The sequence below is a fragment of the Melanerpes formicivorus genome, unplaced genomic scaffold (assembly GCF_026170545.1).
Source record: "Melanerpes formicivorus ecotype bairdi unplaced genomic scaffold, bMelFor1.0.p_v2 SCAF_2, whole genome shotgun sequence".
In the NCBI taxonomy this organism is placed as follows: Eukaryota; Metazoa; Chordata; class Aves; order Piciformes; family Picidae; genus Melanerpes; species Melanerpes formicivorus.
In genome coordinates this window covers 19,858,227-19,875,885 of record NW_027142354.1, presented here as the reverse complement: position 1 = coordinate 19,875,885, position 17,659 = coordinate 19,858,227, and the positions used below count along the sequence as shown (strand labels likewise).

The window sequence follows — 17,659 nt, the reverse complement described above, 5'->3', positions numbered from 1 at the left end:
ACACCATCTATGAAGCTGGTGCCTGCAAGATTTTCTGCTTCAAAGCACTGTGGCAACAGATGATTGACATTGGCTCTCTCTGTGGCTAAAAGAGGCAGGAATTTATTTACTCAGTGAGGTAGCCTGTGTAGTGTAGGAAGGTTATGTGAAGTGAACTGAGGGCTGTGGGTTTCCCATGCTGCTTCAGTGGCACTGGTGCCCTTAGGGCTGCAGCCACGGTGAGTGATGGCCATGCCATGTTCTGGATGCATATGGCATCCTGGCCTGTATCAGGAACAGTGTGGCCAGCAGGAGCAGGGAGGTCATTCTGCCCCTGCACACTGCACTGGTTAGGCCACACCTTGAGTACTGTGTCCAGTTCTGGGCCCCTCAGTTTAAGAAGGATTTTGACTTGCTGGAACATGTCCAGAGAGGGGCAACAAAGTTGGTGAGGGGTTTGGAACACAAGCCCTATGAGGAGAGACTGAGGGAGCTGGGGTTGTTTAGCCTGGAGAAGAGAAGACTCAGGGCTGACCTTATTGCTCTCTACAACTACCTTAAGGGAGGTTGTAGACAGGTGGAGGTTGCTCTCTTCTCCCAGGCAACTAGCACCAGTACAAGAGGACACAGTCTCAAGCTGCACCAGGGGAGGTTTAGGTTGGATGTTAGGAAGAAGTTCTACCCAGAGAGAGTGATTGCCCATTGGAATGGGCTGCCTGGGGAGGTGGTGGAGTCACCATCATTGGAGGTGTTCAGGAGGAGACTTGATAGGTTGCTTGGTTGCATGGTTTAGTTGATTAGGTGGTGTTGGTTGATGGGTTGGACGTGATGATCTTGAAGGTCTCTTCGAACCTGGTCTGGTCTGGTCTATTCTATTCTATACTATACTGGTCTGGTCTGGTCTGGTCTGGTCTGGTCTATTCTATTCTATTCTATTCTATTCTATTCCATTCCATTCCATTCCATTCCATTCCATTCCATTCCATTCCATTCCATTCCATTCCATTCCATTCCATTCCATTCCATTCCATTCCATTCCATTCCATTCCATTCCATTCATATACCTGCATACTTCAAGGTGTTTTCTAAGCTAATCTCAACAAAGTACTACAACCCTTGCGTTGCTGCTGGTGAAAAACATATGACAGCATTTCAGAAAATTATTTGCCTCATGAGGCTTAAGAACAGGAAAATATTAAGTTAAACTTTGGAAGCTCTAATCACTTTTTCCACTTTATTGTCTCCATAGGTACCGGAGCTTAAAACATTTCAACTATGACGTCTGTCAGAGCTGTTTCTTCTCTGGACGTACAGCAAAGGGGCATAAATTGCATTACCCGATGGTGGAATATTGTATTCCCGTGAGTACCAATTTACTGCCTGTTCCTAAGGGATTGTGTTCCAATTATTTGGGGTAAAAAAAATTACTGTAGTCGTTTGTCACCCAGATCTTTTGCCAGGTTTTCTATTTCATATGTTTAGTAAGCTTGTCTTCTTGCTTCTCCCTTTGGAAATTATCAGGGACTTTGTTAGTGCTGCTGATTTTATGTGAGCCATGCTTGCATTCTGTAGAAAAGAGTACAAGTCACTTTTGTAAAAACAAGTCTGGAGTATTAAGTATATTTGCAGTATTCATATACTTGCACCTGCACACCACACAAGGATGACAACATGTCAGAAGAAAGGGACTCACTTTACTATTGTTGCACCATAATGCAGCATATTTAATATTTTAGTAATGCACTTCAGTATTTTTAAAGGTGCATGATATTTACTTTCCCATCTAGCATTTTGCTTCCTTTGTAAAATATGGTAGGAAATATGTTATTTCCCTCTGCTGACTTAAATTTTGGTGTGTAGCTGGGGAAAAAAAACCAAACAGAATTGACAATTTCTAACCAGTGACTGTTTGAGAGGTTTACCTGCAATAACTAACAAAAACTAATTTTGCAAGACAATATTTTCACAAGGAAATTTCAAACAGTTTTTCCTAAGAAAATTTCTGAGACACTTTCTTAAGAGGAGGAGCGGGTAACTTCCTTCATCAGAATACCACTTCCACTTTTTCAAAAAGTCTGATAGTTGTTTACTTTCTTAAGAATTTTAACTGAATCACAAATAAATTAATAGGAAAATTTGTATGTAATTTAAGCAACAGTGTGTAAGCAAAAGGTGTGTAAGCTCAGGAAAAAAAAAAAATCAGAGCAGAATGTAACAAGAGCTGATGGAATAGAGATGGTTTCCAGTAACATTACAAAGTTCCACAGGAACTTCTGTGAGGAAACAAAATAATTATTTCACATCTTGTGCTTTAGTAGTTGGACTTGCTACATTGTTTCCCCACTTTTTTCCACTCAGAGTCTACCTTAACAGATGTAAAATTCTGTTGTCTAGTGTTTTCACTTCATTATGATCAGAAGAAACCATGACTTAGTTAATATATTTTCACTCATTCTGTAACCTGATGTTAGGATTTTGTTAATAAACTGGCACGATAGGCTACATTCTGAAGAATTTTTTTAAGTAAATTTGTTAGTTTTCAGTCAATTCCTAATGATTGTTAAAGATAACAATGTAACCGTTACCAGTTTTCTCTTTCTGCCTCTTAGAGTCATAGAATGGTAGGGGTTGGAAGGGACCTCTGTAGTGTCTAACCTTCCTGCCAAAGCAGGAACACTAAGGACAGGTCACACAGAAATGCATCCAGGAGGGTTTTGAAAGTCTCAAGAGAAGGAGAATCCACAACCCTCCTCAGCAGCCTGCTCCAGTGCTCTGTCACTCTCACAGTAAAGAGGCTTTTCCTCATGTTGAGGTGCAACTTCCTGTGTTCCCGTCCATGTCCAACGCACCTTGTCCTATCACAGAGCACCACTGGAAAGAGATTGGCACCTTCTTGAGAGGCACCCTTCAGATATTTATAAACATCAGTAGGATCCACTCCCAGTCTTCCCAAGACTAAACAGCCCCAAGTCTCTCAGCCTGACTTTTTTCCAGAAGTCATTTTGTGGTTTTGATTTATACTGGGTTTGTGGTATGAGACAGGCGCAGTTTTACTCATATGTGACTGTTCTAACCCTCAGGACCTGGAGGTCTACAGTGTTTCTTTAATAGAAATCATTAAACATACTATGATACTGATTGTGTCCATGCCTCCTTAGCCAACATGACCAAATCAGTCTGAACATGTTCAAGAGACATTTTTTGCTATCTACTGCTACATAAAAGGAGGCTGGAGCAAGGAGGTGGACAGCCTCTTCTTATGACAAGTGACAGGACTAGAGGAAATGTTTACATGCTGCACCAGGGGAGGTTTAGGCTGGATACTAGGAAAGATTTCTTCAATGAAAGGGTTGTCAAACACTGGAATGGTCTGCCCAGGACAGTGGTGGAGTCACCATCCCTGTGGGTGTTCAAACAGCATGTGAACCTGGCACTTAGGGACATGGTTTAGTGTTGACACTTTGCTACTGGGTCCAAGATTGGACTGGATGATCTTGGAGGTTTCTTCCAACCAGATATATTCTGTGATTGTGTGTGATGTATTTTTCTTATATTAACCTTTTTTTCTTTTTTTTTTTTTTCCCCTGATAGTGTTCTCTCAAACTTCATCTTTATTTTATATCATGTTCATGGAACAGAAATAATCTTTGTTAATGCCTATAATATACCGAACATTCAGAAATTAATATGTAAGGTGTGTCAAAATAGATAACGTTGCCAATCCAAAGAATAAGATAGCTTTCATGTTGCATTAGTGAAATACAGATTACATCTTGTACAGTGTATGGTACTGTCCCTAGGACAGGGTGGTATATTTCTGATGATTTCCAGGTTTTGTTTGAAGCAGCAGATTTGCTGTCTGAGAGAAGTTTTCAGTTACTGCTATACATGTTCACATTATGTGAGATATTTAATTTACAACACTGTCATATGGAAAAATATGTTCTGGAAATGGCTAGAATCTCCACTGTCTCTAGCACTAGGGACAGCTTGTATTGTAATGAACATTTCTGCTACTGCTGTATTATTAGATGCAAAATAAGGTAATGTAAGGCAGAAGTCCCCTCTTTCCATGAAATTATGGGAGAAATGAGATTTAATTCACTGTGAGATAATAAGGGAAATAAGATTGCATTCTTGATTAAAATGCGTGAAGGAAGTTAAGTGTATAGGACATTGTCACTGTTTAAGGTTTCTGGGCAAAAGCCCCACAGGACAGAATTTGGATTACCTCTTTCTTCCCCACCCTCTCCCCACTCAGGGAAAAGATAGGTAGGGAAAGTGAGGGGTAAACAAAAGGGTTAGCACAGACATGGAAGTTAAGAAAGTAATTTTAAAAGGTAATAAAATGTATTAAAAGAAGAGAGATGTACAGAGAGATTGAGGGAAGGGATATATATAAAAAGATACATAAAACCCAGTCTTGGATGGCTGTGGATTTCCCCGCAGCACGTGGATGCAGGCCCAACCATGTCAAGAGTTCCACCAACCAGGAGCAGCTCCCAGCCAGGCAGGAAGGTCAAAGAGAAGAGAGACCAAAGGGACTTCCTGTCCTTTTAAATAGAGGATAGGCAGAAAAGGGGAGGGCATATTACGGTAAAGGTAGCCTGAATAGGCAGAGTGCATCTACTCTACCTTTTCCGTCAAATTCAAAGGTTGATGATGTTAAAATGTATCTGCATGATTTCTTCTTAGGTTTTTTGGAATGGAAATTTTCTCAATAGTGGTACTTGAGTTGCATTAATGTGACTTCTATTGACAAGTCCTTTCAATTTGAAATGGAAATAGTTACTGCGTGGGTTTTCTTTCTCCAAACTGTTTCCACTTCACAACTGTTGTATTTAAGGAACACTTCACAACTGTTGTATTTAAGGAACGAGTCCAGAGAAGGGCAACGAAGTTAGTGAGGGGCTTGGAACACAAGCCCTATGAGGAGAGACTGAGGGAGCTGGGGCTGCTTAGCCTGGAGAGGAGGAGACTCAGGGGTGACCTTATTGCTCTCTACAACTACCTGAAGGGGGGTTGTAAACAGGCAGAGGTTGGTCTCTTCTCCCAGGCAGCCAGCACCAGAACAAGAGGACACAGTCTCAGGCTGCGCCAGGGGAAGTTCAGGCTGGAGGTCAGGAGGAAGTTTTACATGGAGAGAGTGATTGCCCATTGGAATGGGCTGCCTGGGGAGGTGGTGGAGTCGCCGTCACTGGTGGTGTTCAGGAGGAGACTTGACAGGGTGCTTGGTTACATGGGTTAGTTGATTGGGTGGTGTTGGGTGATAAGTTGGACGCGATGATCTTGAAGGTCTCTTCCAACCTGGTTTATTCTATTCTATTCTATTCTATTCTATTCTATTCTATTCTATTCTATTCTATTCTATTCTATTCTATTCTATTCTATTCTATTCTATTCTATTCTATTCTTGAAAGTAGCTTTTCTGAGGTAACATACAAATATCAGGTCAACAGTTGTGAAAATTTTCTTATTGCAAGTAATCTTACTTCCTGAGCTCAATGAAAGCATAATGGATTTTTCTAGTTCTGTGCTACTACACTCACCTGGCACAGATCCGTGTTTTGGGAACTGTTCTTTTTTTAGCCTTTCTATACAAAATAATGGTAGCAAAGCTTAGTCCTTTCATCTTCAAGATGACCAAAATTTTATTTCCTTGAAGGAGCTCAGGATGTGATAGGCAAGACGTCAAAAATTATTTCTTGAATGATAGTTCACCCTAGACTGATTTTTTTTTCCAGGCACAATAAAGCTTATCTGCAATAGTGCCTGTGAAGACTTCTCCTCTAGGTAAATAATCTGAAAATTTAATTGCTACTGACATCCAGAGAGGACAGATAGATTCCTGAATATTAAGCAGCCTCAGTGTTCTTTAAGCAACAAACTGACATCAGTAAGTCAGTGGTTTCATCTTGACATGCTTATCAGTGCACCAAGCATTATGCTTCACTGTTATCAAAACAGGATTGTTCTGTGGGAAATATGAAAGCAAGCAGCAAGAATGGTTGAAAATTTCTAATTCACATGCAGAACATCACTTCCAACTTTGAGTTTAAGAGATTACTCTCTGCCTTGAGAATAGCTATCTGGTCAGGGTAGTCTTTGATACCTAGCAGCTGGGCAATGGTGCTCTTCCCTAGGTCTCACTCTTACAGTTGCTCGGATAGCTGATTTATGTGACCTGCTACCCTTTTGCAACTTTATTGAATTCTGAGTTAAGTTAGTTGCTCTTGAAATTACAGCTTGATTTCTTTGCAGTAAACTAAAATGCATACACAATTTATAATCAGTCTCTCCTTTTGAGGAGAAATTGCTGTGAAATTGCCTCTATTTGAAAGTGGTCACAGAGGTAATCTTCACAGCGTTACACAGTGTAAACATCACTGATGTGGCAGTTATAAATAGAATTATTTCACCTTTGATAACCTAATTTTTGTGGTATCCTATCTTGTGCCTTTATCAAGGGATGCGAGATGTATTTTTTAAAGTGTTTAAGTTACTGGTTAACTGCATTCTCAAGTGTCCATTTAAACAATAGAGGAATTAACTACCTGCTTCTTTATCCCACATCCTATGCTGGGATGTTTCCCTGCCTCATTAATGATACCTAGCTTGCGGCTACCATACATAGGTCCAAGAATTTCGTTTTCCATCAAGAACAGCCAGGCTCATGCATAGATTCTACCAGTTGTTGCCAGAGAAATAAAATGTTAAGAAATAAAAAATACAGAGATGTAAAAAAGTTATTTGGTTGGTTGGTTCTGTTATTGTTGATGGGTTTTGTTGTGGTGGTGGGTTGGTTTGTTTGTTTTAAATCCCAAACAACTACAAACCTTAACATTTTATAAGCACTTGAAGAGTATCAAATAGTATCCAAGTCAGGTATCTATTATTCTAATAAAGAATAAACTAAAATCCTCTTAAGTAACATAGTGTTCTTTAATACTGTAAATTTTGCCTCCCTGTACATGTCTTCTACAAAATATATTTTCTTGGAACTTGTGTGATTACTGTGAGCATCAAGTCTGTGTATAATTTTTTCCATCTTCCTCATAACCCATCAATATCTGACTGGGATTAATGACAGCATTCATTAGTGAGGTTCTCTTCTGGGAATCAGTTTCTGTTTGCATATTAGAGCAGCTCTTTGGTTTTGTGTTATGCATAGTATAGGAAAAGTAATTAATAGTAGGATGACTTAGGAGCAGACTAATCCTTCTACACAGATATGCAATAAAGGGAATGGGAAATTGTTTTGTCCTTCCATTATCACTTTATTATATTTTCTTGTAAAAAGAGAATTGTGAGAAATAAGTATAAATAAATATGTGTGTATATATAGTAAGTATTACATATTCATATGTTGCATATATTTATGTTTCTTTGTAATTTTAATATTTACTACTATTTAATTTGGAGCTCTCCAAATAGTTTATTACATTCTTGACAGTATTTTTTTCCCAACAAAGGTTTAATTGTTAATACATTAAACTATGTGCCGACTGTTGGGTTTTTTTTTAACCTGCGTATCACAGAATTACCTAGATTGGAAAAGACCTTTAAGATCAAGTCTAATCATTAGCCTAACACTGACAAGTCCTTGACTAAACCATCCCCCAATCACTACATCTACCCAACTCTTAAATATCTCCAGGGATGGGGACTCCACCACCTCCCTGAGCAAGCCATTCCAATGCCTGGTAACCCTTTCAGTGAAGAAATTCTCCTAATATCCAACCTAAACTTGTTACTTGTTTGAACAGACTGATCCCCACCATATGAAAACCATATCTCAGCATATTTGGAGTTTTGTAAATTCCAGTTTCTTAAATTTGTGTTGGTTTACAAGGAATTTTATCTGCATTTAGTTTGTGACTGAGGATTCCATTTGTTCCTGGCTGGTATATTGAAGAATGCTAATGCATGTTTGTCAGTTACTACAGATTTTCTTCCTGAGACCTTCAGACACACACAGTTTTTATTTAGCTGTGTGTGCCAGCTGTGGATCTTAGTTAAATCATTCCTGAGCTTTGTCCTGTTTTAACAACTGATATTTTAAATTGAGTTTAACTTTTTGTCTGAAATTTTCAGCAACGAAAAAGATTTTCTTCCTTTGCTTTTCAAGTAGCTCTGTGATTGTGGTGATATTTGTGCTGTGGATGTGTGGAAGTAGTCGAGATTTCATGAAGTGTACAAACTATCTGCTGTTTTTAATTTAGTTAATAGATTCTACACAATGATGGGTGGCTAGTCTGGAATTTAAAATGTTATAATACGTCTCTCTTGACGTGATTTTGGATTAGATTCTGTGGTGTGGTTGTACCTAAAAAACCAAAACAAAACAAAACAAAAAAACCAGAAGAAATATCTCTAAGAGTTGCATCTTAGTTGAATGTAAATTAAAATCGATCTTCCAAATCTGCTCAGATTTCACTGGCTAGCATTTACTATCCTCAGTGAGTATGCAGTCATATTAGTCTTTCCAAGGAGCTAGATCGGGCTGTCATATCAAATAATGAATATAGCAGAGGGGAAGTCTAGCAGCTCAGCAGACATTTATTTCTGCATCGTGTAGGCCTTGGGATGGAGTTCCATCTGCTGAAGTTACTGTTGCATGAGAACAAGCAGCCCTTTGGGGTTCCTCACATTTCTGATGCAGTCGCTGAAGCAGATGCTTTCTGAGAATGATTTTGTGAACTTTCCCTAAATTTATCTGTGTTAAAATTCAGGTGTTCAGACACCTCTTAATCTCAGATTTGCCCACTTTGTTGGAACTTGTTAAAGTCTTATGTGAAGAACTTACCAATATCAGTTCAATTATCTACAATTTTTACTGCTCATCTGATGTGTATTACAGAGTTTGTAGCTGTAGTTTGTAGTATTATACATACATTAAAATACATAGGTGTGTAGGAAATATTTTTATGTTTTGACAATAGAGAATATAACCAGAGGATAGGTTGCCTACTTCTAGGACTCTTTGTAGTACATAATGGAAAAAAAAAATTTAAAAACTGAAAAGTCTTTCACTCTATTTGCCTTACGGATATCCATTCTCTTAGGTATCCTTTCTTGTTAGCAGGCTTCATCCAAAGCAGAGGGCAAAGAAATGCAGTTTGTGCTTTGTTACAGTGTTTGGGCTGGAAATCTGAAGAAGCCTTTGCAATTCTTCAGCTAATGCAGGAGTTGAGTGACCACTTTTTCTTCACTGCCCTTGCAGGAGTAACTTAGTAGTAACTTAACAGTAGCTGCTACACATCATGGGAACAGTTCTGAGTACTCAGTACAGTCTTGTAAGCACATATACAGTATGCCTTTAAAGTATACTATTGTTTCTTCCTGCAAATTTGTTTCCATTTTCACCTTGTGTTTATGCCTGCATGTTTTGCTTGTACCCCTGCTTTTGTAGCAGAAGTTAACTGAGTAGTGAGTCGGTTACTTCTTCCAAGTAACTAGTGATAGGATGAGAGGAAATGTGCTTAAGTTGTGCCAGGGGAGGTATAGATTGGATGTCAGGAACAAGTTGTTTACTGAAAGAGCAGTCAGGCATTGGAACAGGCTGCCCAGGGAAGTGGTAGAGTTGCCATCTCTAGAGGTGTTCAGGAAGCTTCAGGATATAGTTTAGTGGTCACAGTAGTTGGGTTACAGTTGGATTCAATGATCTTAAAGGTCTTTTCCAACCTTAATGATTCTAAGATTCTGTGAATAGTATTACCATACCAGTGCTGCCAACATTGCTGTGATTATTCCAGCTGATTTTTTAAAAGCAGTTGCATCCATTTTAATTCTATTCGAAAGAACAAAATTAATTTCATGTGAATGTTAGTAATGGGCCTAAGAAAGCTTTGAAAGAGGCTGCATCAGTGGATTCCAGTAAAACTGCTGCTGGAGTGGGTCTTGCCAGTTGTAACTTGTAAATTTTGGCTTGAAGAATCTTGTGGCTAATTTTTGTACTACTCTTATCCTGTGGTAGTAAGGAAATGACTGAGTCAGTCTAACTGTGCATTTGAACAGTGCCTGTACGATGGCTGTCGCTTCATTGGTGAGTGTTTTTGACACTGGAATAATACAGATAGTTGCAGAATTCTGTGGGAGGAGATGTGGTTACTTGAGGAAATGCACATAAGCAGCTTGGCAATTGCACTGAAGAATGCTTTAGCCTGTACTGCTCCCATCTCATGATAAAGTTGTCCAGTGTAGGTATAAAATGGGTGACAGTGAATAATTTCTGGAACTTTGTAAATACGGACAGCTATGTTAGATACTGTCTAGTTGTTGTTGTTTTGTTGTTGTTGTTTTGCTTTGTTAGGGGTTTTGTTTGGTTGGTTTTGTTTTGTTTATTTTTTTTAGCAAAGCAATTACTGTTAGCAGTATTTTTTCTCAGCAGAGATATTACAAGGTTTTTTCTGTCTGCGGGGTGAAGTCACAAGCTTCATGTGTATAAATGCACTGTCAATATTGCCTTCAATGGCTAAGGGTATCCTCCTTGTATCTGGCAAACTTATTTACTATAATTTCTTTTTCTGACTGTTTTTGTGTTTTGTATACTAGTTATAAAAGTTCAGTTTAAGACTTGAACCTGTTTCTTTTTCTTTTTTTTTTTTTTCTAATTTATAAAGTAACTGATAAGTCTAACACATTTGTTGCTGCAAATTTGAAGCCTTGCTGTTCTTTCCATCAGAAGAGAATTTCTAGTTGCATTACTGTTATTGTACCATATTTCAGGACACTAAACCAGAAATTTCAACATCATTAACAATTCATAGTTTTTCCTTTTGTCCTTGTTGAGGACAGTGGCAGCACTGTTATCTCAATGTTGTTATGCAATGTTCAATTTAATTTCTTTTAACTTTTTAAGACAACATCTGGGGAAGATGTTCGGGACTTCACAAAGGTGTTGAAGAATAAATTCCGGTCAAAGAAGTATTTTGCAAAGCACCCCCGACTTGGCTACCTACCTGTGCAAACAGTATTGGAGGGTGACAACCTGGAGACGTAAGCTTGATTATAGAGTAATTGCTCCTGGGATCACTGGCTTGTTCCTTTAAAAACAATAATGTAAAACCCAAGAAATAATCAACAGCAGCTGTAGAGTCTCATGCTGCATTCTTTTCTATAAATTGTTTTGTGTTATTTTCAGATTTTGCCTGGGCTTGAAAAAGTAACATATTTTATACTTTGATTTTTTTTTTGTAAGCATTTTGTCATAAAGCCATGGACTTTAGCAGGTAATGTTGGAGGGGGGTGAATAGCTCTTCTACAGAGAACACTTAGATAGATTTGGGGATACTGGACTTTGGGAACTGGAATGCTTATTTGGTTATTGCAGAGTCCCTGGAATTAGAAATCTCTGAGCTAATTATGTTCCTACAGGCTTCAGAAGTAATTGGTGGCCTGATGAAAGAGAGCGCTCTATGTCTCCAGTATTACTTGTGGTGCTAGCAGAGATACTCCATTTACTTACTTGGTAGTTGTCAGCAAAGGACACTGTTGAAAGAGCAAAATTAAGATGTGTTGACAGGGTGCTAGAAGTAGTTTCATGGATGGACTCTCCTTGACATCCTGGAGTCTGCAGTACTTCTGTATTGTCTGAACACAGCACCGCTTAGTTTGCAGCAGCAAATATGAACCTTCAGCACACATATTCCCCTTGCACGTAACAGCCCAGTTCCATTCTCGATGTTCTGTTTTCGTGACTGGAGGACTCTGCATTTTATTTACAATAAGCAAACACAACCTGCTTATTAGCGGTGTAAGAAACAGGAGGAAGTAACCTGAAAACTGGCATTGTTGATGGCTTAGCTTCTATGAAGGCAACATGCACTCAAATGTTAAAATGTTACTCACCAGGGCACTCTTATCTGCCACCAACGCAGGAAAGCAAAGCTGCTCTGATGTGATGAAAAGTTGTCAACAGTGCCAGAAATTGGAATGTCAAAACTCTCATTATAGGTCAGGAGAAAACTTTCTTTGTCCAGTGAAGTGGGAAATACACAGATAAACTGCCAACATCATGCTGAGGAAAGTGTTAGTATTGGTTCTCTCCCCTGTGTGTGGCAAAACTCGGTCATGCATTCTTTTAAATCAGAAGAACAAAGAATGTAAGAAATCCTGAAGATATCCAAGTGTCAGAATGCAATACAATATGTATTTACCTCTGATTTTATGCAGAAGGAAAATAAACATTCCTGACTTTGACTTACAGCAGGGTTTTTGTTCTCAGTGGTGGGTTTTTTCCCCCGCAATTTATTTTGATAAACGTATTTTCTAGTTAGTTAAAAATGAAAGCTCCAGTATTTGAGCAGAATTAAAATGAACTGATTATGGTTTACAAACTGCACTTCAATCAATAACACTCATTTGGCTTTTGGGTTTTTTTAATTGAGTTTTGCTTAACAAAATGACGTATGTAAGTCAGTCTCCAGCCTCTACCTGATCCATGTCAGTATCTGTTGCTGTCTCTTCTTTACATCAGTTGTTACTGATTTAAATAATCTGTGAAGGATGCTGATAAAAGTATTTTGTGTTTCTCCAGCTTTATCTTTTTTAAATGGCACCAAAGATTTTGTTTCATAGTTTCTTTCTCTCTCTTTTTTCCCCCACCTTTTTTTTTTTGTGTGTGTGTGTGTGTCTTCCTTACAGTCCTATCACACTCATCAGTATGTGGCCAGAGCAATATGAGTAAGTATGGAGAATACCTTTGCCTGCAAAGCTCTGAATAGCAGTTGGTTTTGTTTAGCTCTGTTGTGACTTACCCAATCTGCATGAACTGCGGGGCATGGCTGACCCAAAGCAATAACTCCTTTGGCAATGTTGTGAATTTATTTATTTGTCATCAGTCTAACCTACTTTAAAAATCATGTTGTTGATACCATGAATTGCTTTAGACATCACTAATTTATTTTTTTTGTTTTTAAACTAGTCCTTCCCAGTCTCCACAGCTATTTCATGATGACACTCACTCCAGGATAGAGCAGTATGCTACTAGGTAAGAGAGACGCATTTTCTCACCAGTACACTACATTTTCCCATTGATTCCTGCAGATTTTAATATACTCTGCTAGACCTTATTTATTACAAAGATATAATACTCTGCACTCAGATGTAAGTCAAATATTTTGAAATCATTAGCTTCTGATGATTACAGTCATACTAAATGTATAATAGATGCATTAAATCTATTGTCTGCCATACAGAATGGAAGCTGTTGCAGAACTGCTGTCTTATTTCTAAAATGTGCTGATTTCCTTTTGTTTCTTCACTTGTAACCTTTGAAATCAATGGAACTTTTGGGGTATGCAATTTTTCCCGGTAGGATTTCAGTTACAGGATTCTGTTTTCTTCTGTGATAGATTAACACTGACCATTACCATTGACTTTTAGCACAGTATAATAATTATTGGTGTTTTATGTTCTGGCTTTTATGAGGTCACCCTAGTCCTTTCATGACAAAATGTCTGTTATGCCAGGTCCATCTCAATGCTTCTGTGTTTTGTCAAACTCTCTTCCGTACATTCAGAACTAGTGATGATTAAGCACTCATCAGAGTTACCCTCTCAAAACCAAGTAACACCAGCCATCTTTCATGCAGAAATTAATCCATATTATCATGAAAACTTACAAAGAGTTTTGCTTTGGATGTGTTTATTGCTGTATCTGATCACAACTAATGAACATTTTCAGCTTTTTGATAAAAATTCAGAGTTCGTGTTTAACTAAATTCTTGTCTATGGGTGTTACAAGAAAAGTTTAAAGCATATTATTAAATACCTAGGATATCCAGAGTATGATCTTTGCTGCAATGGAAAAATAGAGCAGAAACAATGCTGAAGGGCTATCTACCATCCATCTCTACTCTTTCTCTCCACCTGCCATTGTCAAAGGCAAAGTATTTGGAACATGTGTTCATATAAATTACACAATTTCTTGGAATCTATGACTTAGACCAATGCTGTTATCAATTAAAAGTCACAGAACAAAGTAAACTGCTTTAGAAAGATGTGAGAGTTTTCTGTCTCCCTGTATTCCTTTCTTGCTGCCTGTGGTGCCACAACACTGTGGCTTTCTATGCCCATATAAAGCACAAACTCTGGTTTTGTATCCAGGGTCAAGAGAGATCCTAGCAATATATTTTCCCTCTCCTCCGGCTCTGGATTAGACTTGCTGAAGGTGGACCACACTGCTTTCAGTTCATATCCTGCCTGGAAGGCTCTGTGCAACTGTAGTGTTCCCTCCCTGTCTTCCTGTGCACCCTTATCAAGGCTTTCTCCTGGTTCCACATGGTACTCCAAGCAAATCCTCACTAAATGGTGGACAATGTAAACATGGTAATAATGATGGAATCTGCATTTGTGAGTTGGGATATTTGATCCCTCTGTTAGACATATGAGACAGGCTCTCCTGTTTGAAAATTAACAGGGTTTGTACTACTTCCCTGTAGGACAAAGGGACTATGAAGATCAATTTCCAAAACTGTGTTTCATCAAAGATTTAATGATGCTGAGCAGCATTACAAAGATGACTTGTAAGCGTATTACTCACCATGACCTAGGTCTGTTTGAGATGCCCCAGAGCAGAGATGATCTGCATGTCTCTAGTCACTTAGGAGCTTGCCCTTCTCTTCAGGGAAGGTGTTGAAGTATAGTGTTGCCCCCCAGCTGTGGTAGGACAAAGGAATCAAGACAGCTTCATCTTGTGTATACTTTTATTTATCCTACTTCAACCCTGAGGAATACTAACAAATATGCAGTTGGGAAATCTTGCTCCAGACTAAAAGACAACACCAGCGTTCCCATTTCTTTATAGCCTGGCACATTTCTTTCAAAAAGAACTTTTATGTCTATAATACATAACAGTTCCAAATTTACATGTGAAATTAGGGCATTTTTGTAGTAAAGATAGATATCATAATGTGTTTGGTGCAGTCCAATATATATGCACAGCATTGAGTGTTTCTGAATTTTTATGTGTCCCTTACAGATGTAAGGTTATCTTCCCTAGAAACTTGAATAGATAATTTCTGCTGCAGTTTTTAAAATCTGTGTTACCTTATCTAGAGAGTATAATAATCCAGTCCTTGTAGATTGATTCCTTCCAAAACAAGGAGCAGTATGCAATGACTCCCTGTAATTACACTGGGTTTTGTGCTCTTTTCCACTACTTGTCTATTCACAGTGTGATGTTACTTGCCAACCATAATTTCAGACGTTCCATATGCTATATTTCAAAAGTATTTATTCTCTTTCATTAGGCTAGTTTTATAGAATTCAAAGAGAAAAGTATCTGCAAAAATGTGTCTCTAATTTTACCATAAGAGTTGTGGAGATGCTAATGATAATTATACTAGAGAGAGAAAATATACTTGGTCTTTGTTAATCATAGCACAAGTTTCTCATAAGCATCCTCAGGATTATAGTTTTTTTGGTCACAAAATCTAGACGTATTCCTAGACATATATTTCTCTTCATATATATTAAGGTTGCCATGTCTGATCTGTTTTTAAGTAGTATTTATCTTCATATTGCCTTTATACTGTGCAGGGTGTTCTTTGAAAGTCATGATCCTTTTTTGCCTCCCAGGCTTGCACAGATGGAAAGGACCAATGGCTCCTTCCTCACAGATAGTAGCTCCACCACAGGAAGCGTGTAAGTAACTCATACTCATTAAAGATGCCAGGAGCTTTTGTTATAGATGTATGATCTTCATGAGTTGTAACACACGACTTAGTCCCAGTGAAAGTATCTATTAATTATCTATTATGCATGATACCAAGGATGTCTGCAAAAATTTGTTATTCCAAGCACCAGAAATTGTTGATGTTGTAAGGGAATTCTGTATTTGTCAGCTGTTCTGCTTCAAAAATGAGGATATTGCCTTGAGTACTGTGTCCAGTTCTGGGCCCCTCAGTTTAAGAAAGACATTGACACTCTTGAACATGTCCAGAGAAGGGCAACAAGGCTGGTGGGAGGCCTTGAGCACAATTCCTACGAGGAGAGGCTGAGGGAGCTGGGATTGTTTAGCCTGGAGAGGGGGGGTCAGGGGAGATCTCATTGCTGTCTACAACTACCTGAAGGGGGGTTGTAGCCAGAACGAGAGGACACAGTCTCAAGCTGCACCAGGGAAGGTTCAGGCTCGAGGTGAGGAGAGAGTTCTTCACTGAGCGAGTCGTTCACCATTGGAATGAGCTGCCCAGGGAGGTGGTGGAGTCACCATCCCTGGAGGTGTTCAGGAGGGGACTGGACGTAGCACTTGGTGCCATGGTCTAGTCATAAGGTCTGTGGTGACAGGTTGGACTCGATGATCTTTGAGGTCTCTTTCAACCTTGGTGATACAGTGATATTTCATGCAACCAGAAAAATGTTACAGCTCTGTAGGTTCTAGTTTGTAATCTTTTCCTTCTTTTATCATTGTATAAAAGAAAAGAAATCCTGTGTCAAAGTGGCCAGTGGTCTGGGTGAAAAGCTTGTGTTAACTCAGAGGACAATTTTGTCACTGAAAATAGAAAAAAACAAAAACACAAAATCCCTAAAACAAACCCCAAACAACTCTATATTATGAAGGAATTGCAGAGCCAGTGTTGCAGCTTTTTGTTTGTATTTCAGTTTGCTGGCTGCTGATCCCTCTGTTTGTACTTGCAGATATCAACGTAGTCCTACTAATTTTATTAATGCCTTTTTTTTTTATTGTATGTCACTTTTATTGTAAAAAAATCCTTCATTAAAATCCATCGATTAACCTGGAAGGTGTAGAACCCCTTGAATTGCTGATGAATTACATATGATTGGGGGGGTTAGCGTAAAAATACAGGGAAGTTTTATCCTCAGTGTATCTTCAGGTCTGACATTAAGTCAGTGCATTAAGACTGACTCAAGTTATTGATATCATCAACATTTTTAGGAGGGGGCAGGTATTCTTGTTCAACTTCAGTTAGAAAATGCAATTTTTCTCAATACTACTTTCATCTACTGTTTTGAAAAAATTAATCATGAAGTTCTGAATGTGCTAATAATTTGAGATTTGAAATACTTTGCTTCAGAGAAGCACATGTGACTACTTTTTAATGTTCTCTCTTTCCTGCTTAGTTAACTCTGTTTATATAACTAAGACAACTTATTTTGTGTCTGTTTTCATGTCTTTCTGCCACTGGTATGCTTACCAGTGAGAGAAATGCAGCCAAAATACTTCTTTTTTGTTTTCCCTTGGGGGGAAGGAAAAAAAAGGAGGAGAAAGACTGCACATACTGTCATTTGTCAGGAAAGATGAAAACCTGGAGGCAGCTAAATGCTCATAAACTTGATTGAGTTGTTTGTTTTGCAATTAATGAGTCTACTCATATACAAAGGCCATCCAACCATCCATCCCAGTGGTAAGGGAGGGTGTATTTGCTTCATTTTTACAGGCAAATTAGCTGTTGATTTCAATGCAGCTTCCTTGCTCATCTACAAAAATAACTTTTATTTGAAGAAAAAGAATTAACATGATGAATTCATGTAGTGGCATGATAATATCTGAATCTGCATCTCAAGTCTGTTGTGAAATGTATATTGTTACACAAGCAATATATGTAGAGATTTAGAGGACAAGGAGGAGCAGAAAGTGACATTGTACCCGCTGGCGCCTGCTGTTTTATTTGCAGGTAATAATGCATGCTTTAACGAAGGTAAATACAAAAGCACTC

General features: G+C 38.5%; 1 protein-coding gene across 7 annotated transcripts in view; it reads left to right on the top strand.

The window, feature by feature from the left end:
• UTRN (utrophin) overlaps window positions 1-17,659 on the top strand; it is a 389,650-nt gene that overhangs the window by 353,902 nt on the left and 18,089 nt on the right. For all 7 annotated transcript variants that reach the window (XR_010989004.1, XM_068152489.1, XM_068152498.1 and 4 more), the window contains 5 exons: window positions 1,229-1,340; window positions 10,841-10,977; window positions 12,625-12,663; window positions 12,905-12,970; window positions 15,561-15,626. Coding sequence is in view for 6 of the 7 variants with exons in the window: in XM_068152489.1 (XP_068008590.1) it covers window positions 1,229-1,340; window positions 10,841-10,977; window positions 12,625-12,663; window positions 12,905-12,970; window positions 15,561-15,626 (420 nt within the window). In the remaining variant the exon portion in view is untranslated. The remainder of the gene's footprint in view (window positions 1-1,228; window positions 1,341-10,840; window positions 10,978-12,624; window positions 12,664-12,904; window positions 12,971-15,560; window positions 15,627-17,659) is intronic.